This window comes from Dendronephthya gigantea, unplaced genomic scaffold (genome assembly GCF_004324835.1).
Source record: "Dendronephthya gigantea isolate DGI-Jeju-01 unplaced genomic scaffold, DenGig_1.0 000191F, whole genome shotgun sequence".
Taxonomy (NCBI): Eukaryota; Metazoa; Cnidaria; class Anthozoa; order Malacalcyonacea; family Nephtheidae; genus Dendronephthya; species Dendronephthya gigantea.
Window position 1 is genome coordinate 44,751 of NW_021163201.1, and position 20,814 is coordinate 65,564.

Genomic DNA, 20,814 nt, shown 5'->3' on the forward strand with positions numbered 1-20,814 from the left:
GTTTTGATACACACATAAAACTGCAAGTACACAATCATGCACCAGCCGCTAATCTCTGTTTTACCGAATGAATAGCATGAGTATAATGATCTGGTTAGGTAAAGAAACCTAGCCTGTTTTTTCCAGTAGACAGTCAAGACGCCTGCCGCCATCTTGTGCACGAGATTCAGTGCTCTGGTTGGCTATTGGGCTAGAATGATTGATTGATTGGCTGGCTGGATCATTGAACTGTATCACAGATTAGCTATATAGCTAATCTGTGACTGTATGTAAACAGTTGTTTGTTTACAGTTCAATGGCTGGATGTATAAAACAAAAACCATTTTGCCGTTTTCATGTCGATAAATATGTCGATATCGACTATGAAGTGGTATCGGACATTGTTTTATTGGTATACGTATCATCCGTATCGATTACTCGGTAATAGCCTGGTGTCGAGAGTATCAGAATCAGAATATATTTCTTGTTTACTCACTTCGAGCATGTTAAAATGAATGTCAAATGGATTTTCATTCACTCTTCTAATGATATTAGATGAATAAGAAAGGGGAAATCTATCGTTGTCTAGAGGATGTATTCAATTATAAGGAGTTTAAATCTAAAGTTCAAAAAGATGCCGTGAATGCAGTTATTAATGGTATAATTCACCCATGTTTATTACTGTATTTTAATTATATTTATACCCCGGCATGTCAATAACAAAAAAAGCAAATAAATCAATGTCAGTCAACAAAAATTGAACAATTAATATACTGTGACTATGATTAAAAATGAGTTATCCGGATTCCAGGTCCAGCCTACTGGATATTTCATATTTCCAAATGGTCAGATTTGTACAAGATGACCATATTATTGGCACATATAGATATTGTAGTGTTAGGCGTTGAGATTGTGAAATTGATGGTTCAGCTTCCCTTCATATGGCTTGTTTAATGAGTGCTCTTCCTCCAACTGGTGTTAAATATATTTGAAAGAAAAGTCAAATTTCAATGATAATTTAATTGCTAAGATGTAAAGGGATAGATTGACCCAGGGGATAGAGCATGTGTGTGATGAGTTTGTTGGTGTATATATTCTGGTGAATTTTTAAATATGCATTGCAAAATGAACATTTCTATGAGTGTTTTTTACCACCAAAGCTCATATTAGTATAAGGTCATCAGCAATGAATTATAGTTTTTAGGCAATCATCATATTAACTGGGTGACTATGGACGTAATTTATAAATGTAATAATACAGTTTATACATGGTGCAAACCGTCTCTTAGATAATTCCTTTTCTCTATTTAGGCAAACAAGATGTTTTTGTATGTATGCCAACTGGTGCGGGGAAATCTTTGGTATACCAACTACCAGCGGTAGTTTCTTGTGGAGTTACAATTGTTGTTTCACCATTACTAGCCCTAATAAAAGATCAAGTAGAGTCTCTTAAAGCACTTGGGGTATGTGTGGCAACCTATAACTCCAATATACAACTGAATGAACGTTTGGAAATAAAGTGTAATCTCCTTAAGGACACTCCATCAATAAAACTTCTTTATGTGACTCCAGAACTTCTTGAAACTCATGAATTTAACAGAGTGTTGCATCAAATAAATGAAAACGGCAATTTAGCATACTTTGCCATAGATGAGGCTCATTGTGTCTCACAATGGGGTCATGATTTTAGACCTGCTTATGCTAAACTTGGCCTAGTGAGGGAAAAGTATCCAGAGGTTGTATGGATAGCCTTGACGGCTACGGCAACGCCAAGGGTCCAGCAAGATATATTGGAACTGTTACATTTTAAGCAGCCAGTGGCTAATTTTAGAATAGGTGTTCACAGACAAAACTTATTTTATGATGTTAGGTAAGAAAGAATTTTCTTGTCATTTATTGTGATTAGGTGTTATATAAAGTGTTAGATAAAGACATCATTCTTGCATGTCAGTAAAAGTAGATGTAGTAATTCATAACAGGAAGTGCTTTTTTCTACAGATTTAAAGAACTTTTGGATCAGCCTCTTGAGGATTTGGTGGATTATATTAAATCAGTTTTGAAGATGGAGGGACATAATAAACCAAGTGTCATAAACGTAATCCCAACTACTGACCAACGTAAAAATAGGATATTTTCTTAGTTCAACAACTATAAGTTTGCAACCACATATTGACAAGATAGATTTAATTATGTATAAATTTGATTAAGTTGAACCCACGCAATTCTCTGTAGACCCAACAGCGAATAAATCCGGCTCTGGTTTTCACCGTTGTTCTTGTCTATAGGATTGTGGTATTATTTACTGTCATACAAAAGAGAATTGTGAAAACATGGCAAGCAAATTATCAGACAGTGGTATAAAAACTAAAGCGTATCATGCAGGTTCGTGCAAACACATACTGTCAATCGATTTAAAGTAAATATATATTTCATGATGTATAAATATCACCCTGGGCGTGACAACCCTTGTGTGCATGACGCGATCAACTTTTTCGGGCGGGGTTGTTTAAAGAGCCGACTATTTTTCACGAGAGAACAAATTCCTCGATGACGTAGAAAGGTTGGAAAGCGGGCAACGCTCTTATGGAACCAAAATGATTCACGACGAAGAAAAAAGTAGGATAAGGAGGTTATTAAAGAACAACAACGTTTTTTAAATCTTCTTAAAGTACCTCTTTCAATTCACCGACATTGTTTCATGAAATCGAATGATATCCATGTTATAGCATGCAAATATTGGCGCCGACTATGACGTCTACCAGGCTAGTGGTCGAATATTGGAGTTGGGGTGTCAGGCCCTTATCCCATTTGCGCCACTGAAGACAGCGTGTATGTGATACTTATTGTGCATCTCATATGATGTATAGGATTGAACTCAGGGTTACGTCAAAGTATCCAACAAGAATGGATGGATGGAGTTATATCAGTCATAGCAGCAACTGTTAGTTTTGGTATGGGTGTAGATAAATCTTCCGTTAGGTAAGTACCATGTAATAACAAGTCTTAGCCATAGTCCTTAATCTTATAATAGTAACAGGTTTTAGCTATAGTCTTATGGACTATCATTCCACGGTGATTAAGTTTGTTTGGAGATTTTCTTGTCAGCCAAGTGAAAATTCAAGTTTAATTGTGAGAAAAGTTGTTTAAACATTGCAGGTTTGTTGTTCATTGGAAAATCCCGCAGTCGGTTGAAAGATATTATCAAGAAAGTGGTCGCGCTGGACGTGATGGAAAAAAGTCATATTGTCGACTGTATTATTCAAGGTTTATAGCTACTTGCTGCAGGGGGTTTTTTCGTATAATTTTCTCTTGTCAATCGAGATTCTTGCTGTATAAAGTGGTGTGAGGCCCTTACCTTACAAATATTTTGGGCTGTTTCAAAAGGGTGTATATTTTTAAAGAATATCGGGTCTGCTTCTTATATCAACTTTGAGTGAGGTCTTTGTGGTGACTAACATGGATTTAGTGGGCAGATATTGGATAATACTGTATAATTATATGTATAGGCAATTATGCTTTTTCATTTTTAATGTGTTCCATCATATTTCTCTATAGATATGAAAGGGAGCAGATACTCTTCCTGTTGAAAAAAGATCTTAAGAAAGAAGTTTGTAATTAATAGTGATTATTATACATTTACACATTATCCGTATGATTATGAGTAATGTTTTTGTAAGTGCATTTACCTGCGGTCAAAGAAACTATTTGCTCAACAGCGACGAGAATGAAGCTGTAACTTTTGATTTGTGCAGGCTGAGTGCTCTAGCCAGTGACTCGCTAAGTTCGCTTGTGTCACATGAAGAAATACGTTGAAATCTATGTTATGTAGAAACGTGGAAATAAGTCGCTGAAGGAAAAAAATTCAATACAAAGTTTTAAAGCTTTGGTTGAATATTGCGAAGAAGCGCGGTAAGGAAATGCACAAGTCGTTTGAAGTCGATAACTACTAAAATATTAAGAAAAATATAAACATTTAATTATAACAACTTTTGTAGATGTCGACATGCGTTCATTTCTAAATACTTTGGAGATAAAAAACCTGAGGTAAATACAGTATGGTTAACCTTAGGCCTAGTATGGGCGCTAAATGATAGAATTGGGATTCTGAGCCTTCAGAGAATGCTGTTCATGAAATTAAATGGTGTACTTAATGAAACCTATCCTTTTAATCTCTAGTTTTAGTCCCGATTAGTTTAACATGATAGTTTTCATATTATATCGTCGCCACTATGTTTCCTTCCCCACATCATTTAAAAATGCCCCATTTATTTCATTTTCCATACAGTGTAACCAAGGATGTGATTTCTGTCGTAAACCCAAAGATGTGGAACTTATGATTGAACAATTGCATGAAGGAGTGATAGCTAATAAACGACACAATGGATATTCCAAGACATACATGTGTTCGGACTATGGTGAAGGTAGTGATGATCAGTATGGTGGAGGCAAGCGCGGGCCTGACACGAAGTAAGTTGTGTCCATCATCCAACTCCTGTAAATTGGACTCTGCATCTCTAGACACTTAATAATGAAAGCCAACTCTTCGTTTCCCATTTCGTTGCATCTCATCTTTAGGAGTTAACTAACCTTAGTAATGGTTATAGTAATGGTTTGAATGTCACTGAGGTATTTCGCGTATCTAGGTATGACCACGATGAGGCGGGCGACCCAGATTTTGAAGAAAAATGTAAGAACAATCGCGTTAAGATTATCGAAGAAGAGTTCAGAAAGAGAAAAGGGGTGAAGAAAAGTTATTAATTCTATCATGAGCAGTCTATATATAGTTATCCCTTAGAAACATCGATATTATTTTAGGCAGTCGATGAACCAATTCAATATGTGAAATAAAGATAGGGCAAAAAGAGGAGCATTTTATTTAGGCTACACCTAGAAAAATCAAAAGAAAAACTGTTCATGTAGCTGGCTCATGCAGCATAGAAATCTTTCATCTTAGACACAATCAAGTAATTGTTACAATATATTATGAATTGACTGTAATTTTCTTCATTTAATTACTCCATTTGTAACAGGTTGCATCAAAGAAAGCCATAGATAAAAACGATCTCGACAATATCCCAGGTGACGATTCAGAGTTGTGTTTACCTTTAGACTTTTTATGTTGTGTTTGCATGCCGATATTTTTTGGTCAAGTAATAGCTAGCTACATCCACGTGACATACAAAATCCATATTTTATTTTATTTAGGCCTGGCATGCAAGCTTAAAAATGCATCGAATTTATCTCGTATTCCAAAATTGGCAGTCAAGGTATTGGCTTATGTATTTAAAATTTTAAATCAAAGTAACTTGTCTTGTTGCACGAAGCAAAAAACGCGAATGTGTATGTTTGTGCTTTTGGATGCAAGTCCCAAGCACGCTAAATTCTGAAGCCTGCAGCACACGTACGAGAGGAAAAGTTTCAGCTGACAGGCAGGAGTGACCCTCAGAACCATTCAGTTTTTTCGCCCATGCAGCTCTGAAACATTGCGTATTATTTACAGGTTCGTGAATTCTGCCTCCAACGGCTGGAGAAAGCATTAGTAGCGAATTGTGAGAAAAGTAACAGGTAAACCTTATGCTGTTGTTTTCATTCTGTAAGATATTTTTACCGTACCTTTTGTAAAATATATCGCCATTCATAAAAAATGTAAGCATGAGATATAGACTGGTTTTATTATACGGGTCATTTGTGAAGTAAAACTTAGTATTATCAATAATATATATTATTAATAATAATAATAATAATAATAATAATATCCGTTGTGTTCCTAAAATATTTCTCCCTTTCAACGAGTCAAAACTGGTTGGTAAAATATGCTGAGCGCAGCGTCCTTGCTGAGTACTTCGTCTGGAGGTATACCCGCTCTTGGCGTGTTCAACCTAGCTAGGCGCCAGAAAAAGTGCCGGGCACCAGTGTCCGGCACTCAGTCTAAACCAATCTTTATCTCATGTTCTCGTAGCCTGGGAGCGAGTTAGATGTGGTTGGATGAATTATTGGTGTCGAGGCGGCTTTCATTACGTCGGCTTTGTTTTTAGGCCCGTCACACCAGCATTAACGAAATTTTTAAGGCCGCATCACCCGCGCGGGCAAAGCGAATGTAATGGAAAAATCACAGTTGATAGTAGTATAAAAGGTTTTATATAGACATGTTGGAAATGCAATATAATTAATGATCTAAATTGCATAGCAAATGAATTAAGCAGTAGAGCTATTCAGGCTTGCAACGTGTTTCCGGATAATTTATGCAATCAAAGTGCTTTTTGGTTAGATCATTAATTAAAATGTATAATCGCCTAGACAAAATAATGGCGGTCACATGCGCGATGCGTGGAGATAAAAAGAGTTCCGCCGTGAGCGGTTCTACTATTCTGTATGTTGTGTCCTCCAATCTTAACCGAAATGTTGGCGTTCGTCTGTAACCTTTTCTAGTGAAAATCGGTTATTATTATTTGTTTCTTTGGGAGAACACAATGATAGGATAGAAAGGATGAGGTATATGGACAAAGAAATGATGAACGTCAAAAGTGCACAGGCGCAGAATAATTTTGTTTTTCACCAATTTATTCTGTCATTAGTTATGCTGCCTAATGTTTGTTAGAAACTCGTGGGAGTTTGCAGACAATATCTTCGACAAGAATAACAATAGGATTCATTGTTAATGAACTGAGTTCTTGTGATCAAAAATTTAGTGTGGTTTTCAATTGTTCTTTCTGGTTATAATTTTCAACAAGCATCAACAACTCGCATAGCAAACTACACTTCGAAATCTACGTATTATATAAATTGTCGGTGCCACGCATGTTAGTCTTGCATGGCAATCTGTGAGAATGACAAGAAAGAGTGTAAGTCTCCGGACAGCTGTGGACAATACAGTGCATAGTTTAACTTTTTCCCAAGTTCCCATGTGTCAGAGATGATTTTATGCCGGTAAACCACATGATAGTAAGACATGACTTTGTATCTATCATACATCATCTACCGTTCAATTTCAGGACAACGTTTCGTGTTGAACAGTTGGCTGTAAACTTGGAGAATGAAGTTTTCCTTGCGAACAGAAGTTCTCAGATGTACAAATTGAACATTCAACAAAAGGTATTAATAATGACAGCAATGAATATACTAGTGCTTGTAGACAGTTCAGGTACAGCAACCTTGTCTGTATATTGACATGTATGGCCTGCATCGCCTTTTACCGTTGATGTACATGAGTGATGCAGTCCGGTGCCATGTTGTTTTTTGGATCAGTTCGATCGAGCATGTGATAAACTCAATCTTAATTTTATATAACGTGGTCAAAAATGATTTCATCTTCTGAGTAACGCTCTGCATATATATGTGCACTGAAATGTAACAGAAGTGTATTTATAAAATAACTAAGAAATATGATTAAGAATACCACAGCCGTGCAGGATTGATATAATTATTCCAAGTCGAAGAGATAATATTTGCACGATTTATAGCTGCGACATGCAAATTGTCTTGATGATTCTACATTCAATGTTGATGCGTTTTTCAACTGTAAAGCTTTACTTTACTTTCGTGTACGTCTCTTTTAGGTAAAGGAAATCAACCAGTCGACAGAAAATAACGAAATATTTTCAGTGGAAAGCGACAACTTCAAAAGCCCCGTGCTGGTAAATATGTAGAAATCCTGCTTCAATTACTGAGTCTATGTATATCAGGAATCGTCTTCTGATTCTAATGATTTCTATATTTCCCCGTCATACCGCCTATACTATTATTATTTTTATTATTATTTTTATTATTATAACACGGTGTCGCTGTTTTCACATCTTAAACAAAAGCCCCGTTTTTCACTATACACGATTTTTTGGCACGGCACGGCTAAAATGGTTCCCGAGCCCAATTTATCCGTGTCCGGCCTTTGTTTTGTTAGTCTGAGCACTAAAAAATTGGGTCCGGGTACCGATTTTAGCCGTGCCGTGCCAAAAAATCGTGTATAGTGTATAAATTGAGTGTGGTGTAAACGGGGCTATAATCTGGTTATAGGTTCACAACGATAGTGATATTGAAGTTGCTCAATTTGTTAAAGCATCAGAGTTACTCCAGGTAATGGTAATGAGTATGAAGTGTTGTTATATAAAAGCAAGCACCAATTGTGACTTGTTGGGTAGGGGTCAGAGAGTGCGTAGTGGATTCTGAAAGAAAAATAAAGGATACGTGCCACACACCTCCTCTCGTGACTTTAACATATTCTTCAGATTTTTCAGATTCTTCTGTTTCTTATTTATAATAGAATACATCAGAAGATATTGGCCCTAAAGAACCGGCAGAGACAAGGGTAAGGCTGGTTTCTTTGACCGCATGCAGTTGAAATTTCCTCTATTGGTATAAATTTATAAAATCGTAAAGAATCTGTAACAAGTACAAGGGTTACACGATACTTGTACAGAATATTTGGAACAATAGTATTATGTAAACGGGGTCTAAAATAGCAAATGCATGTGGTCTGTGGCCCTTAGATCCCATGCATTCTTTTTAATTGCATTCATGATAAATTTATTAAGGGTAAAGAAGAAGCAATTGATATTGAAGAAGGCTCACGGCCAGCAGAAATTATGGTAAGAATGTTATTTACTAAATATTTGCATTTGCAAACACTAAATATAATCTTTAACTTTATGTCTTCATGGTAAATGTAATTATAACCTTTGCTGAGGATTTGCAAAAGAATAATCTTACTTTTCTCAACTATGAGGTGATTTAATGTCTTTCCCATTGTCATATATAGTTCAGTGGATTTCGACCAAAAAATCAACTTATTTTGAATGCGTACGAGGAAAAAGACTGTTTGATGTATTTATGTTTGTTAGTTAGACATTTGTCAATGGAGATAGATTTCTTCTTGATAGATCAAAGACGAAAACTCCGAGTCCGAGGATATCTTCACCATCAAGGTGAGGCGTGATTATAGTATTAATGAGTTTAAGATGTACCAAAGTACAGTGCCGGTTTGGCGGTTTATTCGAATAAGAAGAACAAGAATTTTGTAATTTTGCAAGTAGCTGTTATTTCATTATTCAGGTAGGGAAGATTGAACAAGAAAATGAAGATATGGAGACTGATTGTAAGGTATATGTAGTTCACGTTCCTTGACAAATAAATTGGACGTTGTTTGTTGTTACCCCCAAATTAAGTAAAGAGTCCAAAAAAGCTTTAATGTCGCACCTCTACCATTCGTCCGCGAGCTATATCCATAAGCCCAGAAAATATTGCTTAAGAAACTAAGCATAACACCAATTCACTCTAAGCAGGTATTCGGAGTAAACATTTCATTCGCACCGCCTCTTGCACTGTGCTTTATATCTCTGCATTGCAATCGAATGACCCAATTAATCATATTCTTTCTTTCATAGAGCATAGTCACGATAAGTTGTTCAACGATAAAGCCTCTGCAGGGGTAGGTTTTAGTTTTAAATAATCATAAATCGCATTGACCTGGTCAAAATGTACTGTTTGTTAAATCAATCCAAAGCTTTATTGTCACTAACAGATCAATCCTGTGAGGTTTATTGATGGGTTTGGGGGAAGTATTACAGTTAAGGATTGTAGCTACCAATAATACCTAACACCGTAACATATTGTGTATGTTTGTTTTTAAAAGATCACCAAGTGGGGATAGCCCAAAATCTTCAGTGTTACAAACTCTTAAACGGCCATCGATTAGTAAAGATGTTCAGAAGGTAATCCTCAACACACATAGCGTTGATTTAAACGTTTGTCCTACCAAAGCGCTTGCTCCAAACGTTTCACAAACGTATTGAAGGTTGATTAATCGAGCGTTTGTTATTACTGGATGCATAAGAAGAAATTGTTTACTTGATGTTTACCTTGTAGATTATCGCCAAGAGAGAAAAGCATTCGCCTAAATCAGAATATGATATACCATCTCTTCCTCCGTTACCACCTCTTACCGATTCCGTCAAAACTACGACAGCGAAACTGGACACTTCAGATCCTGAACCTTGTTACATACTTAAACCTAAACAACAGAGTGAATCATCAACTTCATCGTCTGGATTGCAGGAAAAGAATGAAATATTTGTGCGGACCATTAAACAAGAAACATTTGAATCCCAAGTCACTTCATCCAGTGTTCAACTAACTTCCTCTTCTCAATTGGCAAGCTCTTGTAGTTTTCAATCACAAGTTATACCAGAGACATATTTTCCAATTCAATCAAAACAACCTCATTGTAGTAATTCACTTAATAGTGACGTGCTGCCTGGTGACATTCAAGATTCCCTCCCTGTATTCTCCAATGCATGTGTGTCAACCACTGCCAACCAAGCAGCAACACATCTGGTTACATCGAGTGATAAATTTAATTCATCAAGTATGCCGTCACCATACGCGACTAATGTTCACCCACGGCCATCTGCTGTCCAAACGGCGCATGCTCAAGTAATACCACCACAAACTATCCCATATCCCTACCCTCAATGTGCTCAACCCATGCAGGGGATTCCATCGACATCTATGGATCCAAGACACTTTTACGGAAAGATCCAACCTACCAATAGTTCTACGGTCACTTCATCTTCAGGTTACTTTCAAGACAAATATAAACTATCTGTTCCAATGAATGGTATTACGATCCCTAATATGCAAGTTCAGCCACCAGTATCTTCACAGTGTGAAAAACCAGCGTCTAGTTCGCATTCAATTACCAATGCTTCAAAAACACTTACAACAAGTGAAACGGTGAAACGTCGTCCGCGTTCAACTGCGACTAAAATAGCAGAGAAATCTAGAAATAATAAAAAGGACTGTGCAGATATCATTGTAAAGTATCTAACCCCTTACTATAAATCTGGAGAAGTCGAGTCAAAGGTGAGAATCTATGTATTTTTCCATGAATAAATACCAGGTGCAAGTCTATAGGATAATACAATGTCAAAAACATGCAATACATCAGAAATTAGAATGGGTACTGAGAAAGCTGGACGATAATGTTACCGTCATGGTAATTGTCTTGCCATACGGTAGAATTAGTCTTTACTAATAGACAATTCATTGTCGTTTCAGTCATTATTCAAGTCTCTTGCAAAAGAGATGACTGAGAGATTGGTACAAAGTATGGCAGGCGTTTGTGGCGATAAATGTAAGTCTATAAAATGGGGTAAATAACGTCATTGCATGAGAGTGTGTATTTTTAATGTATGACTTGTTACTGGAATTACCATCTCGATTTACCATTTCTAAAAAATCCATACCATATTTAGCTGTCTTATCAGCCCTCTCCACAACAGACCCCATATAAACGACTTTTTTCGACTACTTTCTTTAAAAATTGTAGTAAGTGTAGTTAGTTACAGGCAAATGCACTATGTAACGCAATTCAACATTTATTGCATCTTGAACGTTTTGTAACACAGAATACAAAATATAAAAAACAACCAGTGTCTCTTGAACAGTACGACCAATTCTAATATACAAAAAGGACTATTTTTTACTTATTTTTTAAGTGAAAAATACAGCAAGATCACTGGTGAAGATGTATTTTGATGAAAAGCGTCGAAGATCTTCGAAAGTCAAGTGATGATTATATCGACTTAATTTGTGTGGGCAGTGAAAAAGAATTGTTATTAAATGTGCTTCAAGACAAAGAAACAAAAGTAGCCTTCAACAATTCATCCTGGAAAAGACAAATTCATCCTGGAGTCTAAATTGCGTCTCATTTCTTTATATTATTAATTCGGCGTGTTGTCAAAGAATGTCGGAACAAATTTGTCAGTTGTTATTTGAATAAATTGTACAACTGGTGTAGCTAATGAATGACATTTAGGGTGAGCCTTGTGCATTTATTTATCGTCGAGTAATATATAACTACAGTTAAAACTGTATTATTTCAAGATTATCACAAAAAGAGTGGCTAAAACAATTAAATGACACGTTTATGCAAGAATTTGTATTTTGCGTCATGCCATAAGTTTAGTTTTTTGCAAGTTGACTTTTACAAATGACTACAAATTTATTGACTGTTCTCATCCGGGGCGAAAAAGTATGGAGATTTGACCAGATACTATTGCAAGATATAGCTAATCTGACTCTTCGTCCATTGCTATTCCTTCTTCTCGAAATTCTTTAACAGCTGTCTACAGTAACAAAAGTAAAAAATAAACTGCGATTCCTGAAAAAATTATTGGAGTCTGTGGTCGGAATGGTTTTAGGCCAAAAGAATGTCATATATAACTTTTTGAAACAAGAATAACAGAATAATCTAAATAATTGAACTGTTCGGTATGCAATTATTCCCTCATTATCATGCCAAAGACCTATATGTAAAACTGTAGGGATGAATTTAGGAACCGAAATATCGTGTCCAATAACTTCTTTTCTAAGATTAAAATTAGTAATACCTCGAACTTTTCTTGTACATGATCACAGAGATCGGACAAATCGGAAAGCCCTTTCCTCAGCGCATCAACAGCAAGAATACCTTAGAAAAAAGACACAGCTCAATATTCCAACATTGATGGATTAACACCTTGTCATATATACAAATAAGTATCTGGACACACCTAGTGGTGAAAATGAACAAAGAAGATAAGCGTATGGAGTGTACATAATCATAATAATCAGATGATGATCCAAAAACGTTGTTTTTATTTGTCATTGATAACGGTAATACAACTTAAAATTTGTCATTGATTATTTACAAACTTATGTACCATTGGTCTGTATCCTTATATTAATTTTATGTTCTGATGGATGAGGTATGGTATAGCCACAAAAACCAACGTCAGAACTAAAAGATATTAAATATAGTTAGGAATATTTGATGTTCCCATGGATCCAATGTGGAACAAAGCTCAAACAAAAAGCGCGCTCACTTAATAGCCGTATTGATTTACTAGCTTCAACAGGAATTAATTTACAACACGTGTTCAGAAACTACATCGCAAGCCCATTATTTGTGAATAGCGCATGCCCTGAAGCAATTTCGGCGTCAATAAGAGGACTAGAAGGGCCACATAATTGATGAATTTAGCCGCGCATGTCGTATTACGCGTGTGTTCCACCATTTCCTAGCCTGTCAATGTCATTTTTTGGTCAATAAACATGTGCTGGGCGACTGCTTCGCCATCTGGCCAGTTTTTCTATATTTTTGCACAAAGAAACGAGCACGCTTTGCGCCGCTCGCCACTGAGGCCCTTCTAGTCCCGTCTCCTTTCTATGGCAGCGTATTTGTATCGCTATCCACCGAATCAGTGAAACTTTGAAATCCGTAAGGAAATAATTTCCGGATACAAACGAATCCGGATACCTGTAGACAGGATACCTGTAGACAGGATCTAGTAGTAAATACTAATACAGTGTCAATGCAATTATTACTGTATTTACTACACATTGGGCCATGACTATATTTGTAGTAATACTATTCAATTATTAAGGCATACTTTTTTGCAATCATATAACGAAGTGCATTCCCCAAAGTATGGTCTTCCTCATGCAACACAAATGTCAGACATGTTTCGTCATCTTCAGCTCCAGAGGTAGGAATCTTCCAAAACAAGATAATAAATATGGTGGTATTCACAACCCAATCCTGTGTCTTTTATTTAGCAACATAAATTGCATGATTGTTCTGCAGTATTACGAATTTAATTTTACATGATTATTAAATTCTGAATATAACAATGAGCAGCGACTAGGGAAAAAATACGTAGAATCAATGTGGTCCGGTTTCCTCCTGTGAACATGAAGAACCTGTCAAATGTTCATTTATTTTTACCGTGTGAACACCTGAAGCCCTTGAAAAGGTATCCTTATATAGTAGAACGTAGTTTATAAAACCTAATTGGCTATAAATAAGTCAATATGAACTTGGATTTTAACAGAATAAGGATTTTAGCAATTAGTATGTTTATATATCTTGTATTATACTCTTATATAGAACTTTTACTAAATATTTATTATAGGATACAGGGCCACTAGGGAGAACAGTTTCAATTTACTGATAGTGTATACCCTGTTGAAATAAAGCTTATTATTATTATAATAAAATATAAATTATCTTCCATGTATCCACAATAGATAGTGTTTTATGGATGCATAAAGATAGATCAATGATTTAGGAGCTGAAAGAAAACCGAAAAAAAAACACAGCCAGAATTAATTACCACTTCCAATCTTCTTTTCAAATTCTCAGCCTCGTCGTCCGCCATCTTGAAAAATCACCAAACGTCTCTGCGATACCTATATTATCCCCCATTTTTAACTATATTACTCCTATCTACCCTTAAATTACCCTTATCAATATATATTGTACATTTGTACTGCATATAAATGCAAAAGTTGTAATGTATAAAAATTTACTGTGTTGCGACAGATTTGTTGTGCTTCAGTGACTTTTATGGCATTTTCGTATAGAAATCTGTGTTAATTCTACACCGATTGTTAGGAAACCTCGACAGAATGGTCTGCTGATTTTGTTTTAATTTCATAACTAGCTGATCAGTACCTAGGGTATGTAGAAATATAAAATTAGTTGGGCGTCTGTATGAAATTAGTTTGACATATTTGTTATTGTTGTGAAATGCTATAATTTAGTCAAATAATTACTATATTACACTTGAATAGTAAATTTGTGTAACTATTAGGTGTTTAAACCCTGAATGAAAAGTTAATTGAAAGTTCAAGACGACCAAACTCTGTGTTTTGAATATTTGTACAAAGAAAGTCGTCATGATTAATCCATCATGTGACCTTTGCTTCTTAGAACACAATTGTTCCCATTATTTCGGTATCATTTTGTTTTCTAAACTTTTGAAATAAAAGCTATCCAGAAATGCATAAACCAAAAGGAGTTAATGCTTGAGCGTTATTCTCTAACATCCAGTGTTAACTTTTGTTTTTCTCTAATAATTTTGCATGTTATTCATCATTTTATTTTATGACAATTTTATCTTATTTATTATTTTAATAGTGTGATATCATTATGCCTTTGTTTTATTCTGTTGTTTCCCGGGGGACGACGGTGCTTGCAAAGCATGCATCTTGTGCTGGAAATTTTGCTGAAGTTTCCCACCAGATTCTGGGAAGAATCCCTCCTGAAAATGCCAAACTTACATACACACAATCAAGGTTAGTTATACTTTTGATGCTTTTATAAAGTTAATTAATCAGTGTGTATTCACATAATGCTTGCAAAACTGGTATTGTGTCATGCTGAACTTATGTCAAACTAAATGTTTTAACATTATTCAGTAATCTTCAGCATAGCTCCTTAATTAAACCAGACATAATTAACCTAATGAATATTTTATAGTTTCAGCTAGCTGCCAAATCAGTATTTTCGTGCACTATACCATAAAACTTTTTCTGACTTTCCTTCAAAATAGCAACTTTCTATACTGCTCCCAATAAATTCACTTTATCAGCTTTATTTCATGTGAATATTTCTTTGTTTTTCTCACTTGTAGCTATCTATTTCACTACATTTGTGAAGATAGGGTAATTTATTTGTGTATAACAGATGATGTGAGTAGAACAGTAGACCTATATATATATAAGTTTAATTTATATTGTCCAATAATAATCATTTTTATTGATTTTTTACTATTATTTATAAGTAGTCTTGCCAAAAGCATTTGATATACATGATTTTCAGGAATCATGGGAAATAACTGCTTAAATTTAATTATTCTCTATGCCAATAATTCCTATACATGTACTGTACTTAGGAATATTCACCATTGAATATTTAACTATTTATATTTCTAGAATTTTGAGCGCTCAAAAGCATTCCTATTTTTGACTGAAATTAAGAAAAGGTAAAATATTTCATTAAAATGTCTCTTAAAATGTCATCCCAGCAAGTTTTGTGTGAGGCAACCTGTTTCCCAGGATCATGAACCAACACTTTAATCCTGCAATATTTTTTGAAGGTTTCAAAGAACCTATCAAGGACGAGCTGACACTGCCCTACCTTTTGCAATGAACAGCGAATTTTCAAGAGTTTTAGCCTCAGAGATGGTATTGTTCATATTTGCTTTTACACATCCACCAAACTGACTTCTTAGAAGTAGAGGCACAATGTTCTATTTTGGCTACTTTCGTTCAAACAATATAGTATTTGACCAAATATATACTTTAACTAGCAACCAACCCAGTCTCAGCTTCTACATACACTATTCTGGCAGCAATTTTGGCTGGAGATATTATTTATTGGGTATTCTAGCTTGAATGAGAAGAGAAACCAGAAAATCATACAATTATGCAGAAAAGCAAGATGTAGTATGGAATATTTAGGAAACTTTAGGAAATTTTTAGAAAATCCATGTTACCAAGGCACTTGATAACAGTAGCTTGTATTTGTTGCAGAAACGATATTCTGAATCTGGAGAGAAGGATGACAATATTGCGAGGGTGCAAGGTGAAATAGATGAACTGAAGGACATTATGGTGAAAAATATAGGTATTGTGTGGATTACCATCAAAAGGAAACTAATGGAGGCCAGAGTGGATGCATAGAAACACTATAAACCACATATGGTATAATTATGTCAATATTTGGTTATAGACACGATATCCCAGCGAGGTGAAAGGCTTGAACTCTTAATTGACCGTTCAAGGGACCTGAACACAGCTGTGAGTTTATTCTTAGATAATCTATGTCATTGGTGTTTATTAATATTGTGACTGGTTGCCAGCCTCATACCCAGGCGTCTTTTGCTTAAAATGCGGTTTTAATCTTTTGAATAATTAATATCAGCACGAGCGCGCAGGGGTGCTTGGGGAGGACGCGACGGAAAAACGAGACTCGCTCAGCCACAGATCTATATAAAAAAAACTGTAGTCGCCTATTTTGATGCACCTGCATGGGCACGAGGCTGGCTGGTTGCAGTATCCTCTTGAGAATTGGACTTGTTTCTAATTTCTATTCGTCTGATTTACGTGCATATAGTAGAAAGCAAAGCTGCGAGGTTGCTTATGAAGAATTCGTAGCTTCAAATGTATTTGTAATATCTTTTATATTGTGCAGTCAATGACATTCAAGAAATCAAGCAAAACCTTGGCACGTGTTATGTGGTGGAAAAATGTGAAAATGATCATCATTATCACGATTGTAGTTATAGTGAGTAAATCAGCTTTATCGCTAATGTTTTACAACATTAAAGAGAATAATGTTAGAATACTTTACTGCATGTGTTGTTAAATTTTAATATCAGTTGTTTGAATCAAGTGATCAAAGACAAAGAGCTTTCTCTCAAAACGACGACGTTCTTTTTGTATCTGAAAGGTTACAAACTGGTCAAATAAGGAACGCATTTTTTAATTAAGTTGTTTGCAAAGAATAGTCAATCTGGACATCAGAGAAAATTGAAATGTCTGTTAAGTAGCAGTTATGCAGCTATTAGAATATCCTGTGAAAATAAGTTATTTATCTTTATCCAAATATTTCTATGTAGGTGTATCATCAGTTGTGCGTATATATAGTTTGCCTTTATTCCAATACAGAATGAAGTCTATATATTTTTCTTCAAACTAACAGTGCTTGTTCATTGTTCTAGATTATCCTGTACTTCATTATCTCGGCAGCATGTGGTGGATTGGATTGGAAGAAATGTACATAAAAACCATGGATTTACTCGGATTATTAATTTCTAGACATGCAATTATATAAAATCTAAAAAGTGCTGGTGACGACCAGCAATGCACTGCATAGGACAAAATTAGTCTTTTGACGAGCTTCTGGTTGGGATATCTAAGAAACACCTCTTAATTATTGGAAATTTTGGAATTTTTTGCTATTTTAATACTTAAAGAGAATATGCGGTATCACAATCACTGAGATCACTATAGAGAGATCTATTTACGGTATTCAATACCGACAATATGCTACCATGAATTATTATACAAAAATGCCTCAAAGTTTCATCGTAACAGACTGATGATGATAGCTATAACAAAATTGGTAGAAAGCTAATGTTGATGCACGGAGTCGCGGCCAGTCTTGTTTAGTAGTTTTTTCTCGCGTAAATATTGTGCATAATCGATGATTTTTATACATCAATACATACATATTGTTTTGTGGTATACAGACATACACTGCTAATTAACCAAATTCGTGCAAATAAATTTAATTACTGTAAGGAATTGTTTATGTGGTGTTTAGGGAGCGGTCATAAAGTATGTGTAATGGGGGGCGGAGGCTATTTTCAAAACATTGAAAAATATTTCATACCCCATCCAGCATTGAAAAAATTGCTCGAAGCCCCACATATAAATTCAAAAAAGGTTTCATACCCCACCATCATTAAAGCCAACTCACACTACGCTTATTACAAATGGGAATAGTTTAAAAAGGAAGGCTAACACTTCAGCAGAAGAAGCAGCTGAAGCAAAGCGCAAGAAGGCATCAGTCGCCAGGAATGCACGGAAATCAGCAAAGGAAAAGAGTGACAGGAAACGCAGGTGTTTCCATATTATACTTTGCTGCACTTTCTGCATGCGCTTGCTACACTTTCTACTGCCACACTTTCTACGTTTGCTAGACCTAGATAGGTCTAGACCTATAGCTAGACCAATGTTTGCTAAGCCAGCTTCTACCGATTTGCTACACTAATTATACGGAGTTTGCGACTCTTTCTACGCTTGTTGCACCTCAATTCTATACTTTTGCTGCGTTTGCAAAAATTTTTACGTTTGCTACACATTCTACATTCGCTATACAGCTCGTTAGGCCTGTTTTATTTTGTATCTGTCAGCTGTTATCTTATCTAGTGTTTCCTGAACATTCATTAAGAACTAACGACTTGGAAATAACGAAAAAACAAAGTGCCGTTACAGTTCTAGCTGTGAATGCTCAAGAAACCAACAATACAAGACGCGGTTAGACATTTGCTACACTGGTTAGTTGTTACCCCTGCTACACTTGTTATGCTTACTGCACTTGCTATATATAGATTAATATGAATTTAATTCATACCATACACATTCATACATATTTCATACCTCGGAAAATGATTCTGAAATACACTTGTTACATTGTTATGTTTGCTACTACATTTGTTATAGTTTCACTTGTTTCTACACTTATTTCTAGCTTCTACGTTTGCGACTCTCTACGTTTGCTGCATTTTCTTCGTTTGCCCACAGTGATTTGGCTCACTTGCTAATTCTTCTTTGTTTGCTACACTTGTTACGCCTGTTACACTTGTTACGTTTGCTACACTTGTTACGCCTGCTACACTTGTTAAGTTCGTTACACTTGCTGCGTTTGCTACACTTGGCATACGTTTGCTACACTTGCTACGTTTGCTACACTTGTTACGCCTGCTACACTTGTTAAGTTCGTTACACTTGCTGCGTTTGCTACACTTGTTACGCCTGCTACACTTGTTAAGCTTGTTACACTTGCTACGTTTGCTACACTTGTTACGCCTGCAACACTTGGTATACGTTTGCTACATTTGGTATACGTTTGCTACACTTGTTACGCCTGCTACACTTGTTACGCTTACTACACTTGCTGTACACTTTCCTCATGTGCAAACTTCATTTAAAAATTAAATTTGAACGACGCTGGCTTCATCAACATGCATTTGTTGGTCTCCATGAAGGGGAAAGGCGTCGAAATACTTACATTCAAAATTATCTTAAAAAAGGCAAAAGGAAGAATAATGGTATATAAGGGATGCTCTGCTTGTGCTAATTTCGCGTCACTATATGATTTAAAACGTTAAGAAATTGTAAACGAATTTTAAAGTTCGGTGCGGTCAAATTATTTAAAAATCTATACATTAATCAAGATTTACTCCGTTTTCGTCTTTTCTCCAACGTTTTCCAATCAAGAGTTGCAAGAACGTCAGACGAATTGGTTTTATAGCTTGCGCCAGCAAGCCTCCAAACAAAAACCCGACTTGCTGTCGACCAATTTCGACCACTTTGCCAAAACAGGGGCTACGCCCCAGGTATTTGCCTATTTTTGCCAACACAAGCACTTCAAGCACTCTGTTTATCACATCTCCTCAACTCATTGTTGCACGTCTTATTGTAACACTTGTAATGCTGAAACTGTCAAACTGGTAGTAATGTAGATTCAGTTCCGGAATATATTTATTATCTTGTCAGAAGACTTTCTTTCACGCTGAAAGAAATCTTTCCTTTTATTTCGTCAACATTGTTATAAAAAGCACTCTATGATATGTAGTTCTATGTAGTTATCAGTCTGGCGTTACTGGTAAACTGTTGAAACTGGTTTGTTGATTATTGGTTTATTGGATTTACATTTTAGGTAAGTTTGAAATTTTTTGGGCCTTCGCATGCATTGTATCGGATATCTAGACTGAGTATCGTTGTTACACCAATTTAATTTTTGCCAAGAAATCAAGATAGTCATGGGTCATCTTGCCTTCATTGTACCTGTTTATACTTTATACTACAGTCTATTGGCACGACGGTTGCGTTCAAACGGGACGGGCGTTGGAACCGTGCTCGAATTCACCACGTTTCCTCGTGTGAATCCAGTCAAATTTTCATGCATTTTCACCGTGTGAACACCTGAATTGAACGCCGAATTCAAGCACGGTTCCAAATTCGTCCAATCCCGTCCAGTCCAGTCCAGAACGTAGCCTAGACTCCTTATATTTTCGTTTTAGGAACGCACCTGCAATGAAGACTCAATTTGTTTTTATCCTGCTTAGCATTATGGTGGTTTATGACGGGGAATCCTCAGATTATTGCAAGCCTACTTCAAAATGTTAGTATAAATATGTTATATTTTCCTGGGCACTTATACTACTGTGAATGTGACATGCCCTTCGCCAAATTTTATTTGAATGTTTGAATTGTGTTAATTTTCGT

The 20,814-nt window shown here is 35.8% G+C and overlaps 3 protein-coding genes across 4 annotated transcripts; 2 read left to right on the plus strand and 1 right to left on the minus strand.

The window, feature by feature from the left end:
• Positions 1-450: 450 nt before the first annotated feature.
• On the plus strand, positions 451-11,800 carry LOC114538937 (ATP-dependent DNA helicase Q5-like). Of its 2 annotated transcripts, XM_028559775.1 has the most exons (26): positions 451-637; positions 1,291-1,849; positions 1,978-2,074; positions 2,265-2,361; positions 2,847-2,958; positions 3,136-3,243; positions 3,535-3,586; positions 3,809-3,888; positions 3,975-4,023; positions 4,265-4,446; positions 4,623-4,719; positions 5,010-5,058; positions 5,185-5,246; positions 5,480-5,544; positions 6,972-7,071; positions 7,536-7,613; positions 7,990-8,049; positions 8,237-8,281; positions 8,508-8,561; positions 8,853-8,897; positions 9,025-9,072; positions 9,357-9,400; positions 9,605-9,683; positions 9,838-10,833; positions 11,029-11,104; positions 11,469-11,800. In XM_028559775.1, the coding sequence occupies exons 1-26, from the start codon at positions 535-537 to the stop codon at positions 11,540-11,542; spliced, it is 3,411 nt and encodes a 1,136-aa protein (XP_028415576.1). In that variant the 5' UTR covers positions 451-534; the 3' UTR covers positions 11,543-11,800. The 2 variants fall into 2 exon arrangements, with proteins under 2 accessions (XP_028415576.1, XP_028415577.1); XM_028559776.1 differs by lacking the exon at positions 451-637 and having other exon boundaries at positions 1,384-1,442.
• An 89-nt stretch (positions 11,801-11,889) lies between these two features.
• LOC114538948 (DNA-directed RNA polymerases I and III subunit RPAC2-like) lies at positions 11,890-14,171 on the minus strand. Its single transcript, XM_028559786.1, has 5 exons — positions 14,127-14,171; positions 13,404-13,507; positions 12,675-12,751; positions 12,363-12,442; positions 11,890-12,098 (listed from the first exon to the last, which is right to left on the minus strand). Exons 1-5 carry the CDS (start codon positions 14,169-14,171, stop codon positions 12,042-12,044), a joined length of 363 nt encoding a protein of 120 aa, XP_028415587.1. The 3' UTR covers positions 11,890-12,041.
• Positions 14,172-14,306: 135 nt separating this feature from the next.
• On the plus strand, positions 14,307-18,097 carry LOC114538936 (vesicle-associated membrane protein 7-like). Its single transcript, XM_028559774.1, has 9 exons — positions 14,307-14,472; positions 14,933-15,090; positions 15,429-15,486; positions 15,730-15,779; positions 15,894-15,981; positions 16,330-16,423; positions 16,529-16,596; positions 16,991-17,083; positions 17,520-18,097. Exons 2-9 carry the CDS (start codon positions 14,945-14,947, stop codon positions 17,580-17,582), a joined length of 660 nt encoding a protein of 219 aa, XP_028415575.1. The 5' UTR covers positions 14,307-14,472; positions 14,933-14,944; the 3' UTR covers positions 17,583-18,097.
• Positions 18,098-20,814: the final 2,717 nt, after the last annotated feature.

Excerpts from the sequence above, each read along its gene's own strand:
- LOC114538937 (XM_028559775.1), top strand. The coding sequence starts at position 535 with ATGAATAAGAAAGGGGAAATCTATCGTTGTCTAGAGGATGTATTCAAT. Across the intron at positions 5,059-5,184 it reads CGATCTCGACAATATCCCAG|GCCTGGCATGCAAGCTTAAA; the intron begins GTGACGATTCAG and ends TATTTTATTTAG. Across the intron at positions 9,073-9,356 it reads ATATGGAGACTGATTGTAAG|AGCATAGTCACGATAAGTTG; the intron begins GTATATGTAGTT and ends TTTCTTTCATAG.
- LOC114538948 (XM_028559786.1), bottom strand. The coding sequence starts at position 14,171 with ATGGCGGACGACGAGGCTGAGAATTTGAAAAGAAGATTGGAAGTG. Across the intron at positions 13,508-14,126 it reads TGAAAAGAAGATTGGAAGTG|ATTCCTACCTCTGGAGCTGA; the intron begins GTAATTAATTCT and ends TTGTTTTGGAAG. Across the intron at positions 12,443-12,674 it reads TATAAGGATACAGACCAATG|GTATTCTTGCTGTTGATGCG; the intron begins GTACATAAGTTT and ends CTTTTTTCTAAG.
- LOC114538936 (XM_028559774.1), top strand. The coding sequence starts at position 14,945 with ATGCCTTTGTTTTATTCTGTTGTTTCCCGGGGGACGACGGTGCTTGCA. Across the intron at positions 15,487-15,729 it reads ATTTGTGTATAACAGATGAT|AATTTTGAGCGCTCAAAAGC; the intron begins GTGAGTAGAACA and ends TTATATTTCTAG. Across the intron at positions 16,424-16,528 it reads CATTATGGTGAAAAATATAG|ACACGATATCCCAGCGAGGT; the intron begins GTATTGTGTGGA and ends ATTTGGTTATAG.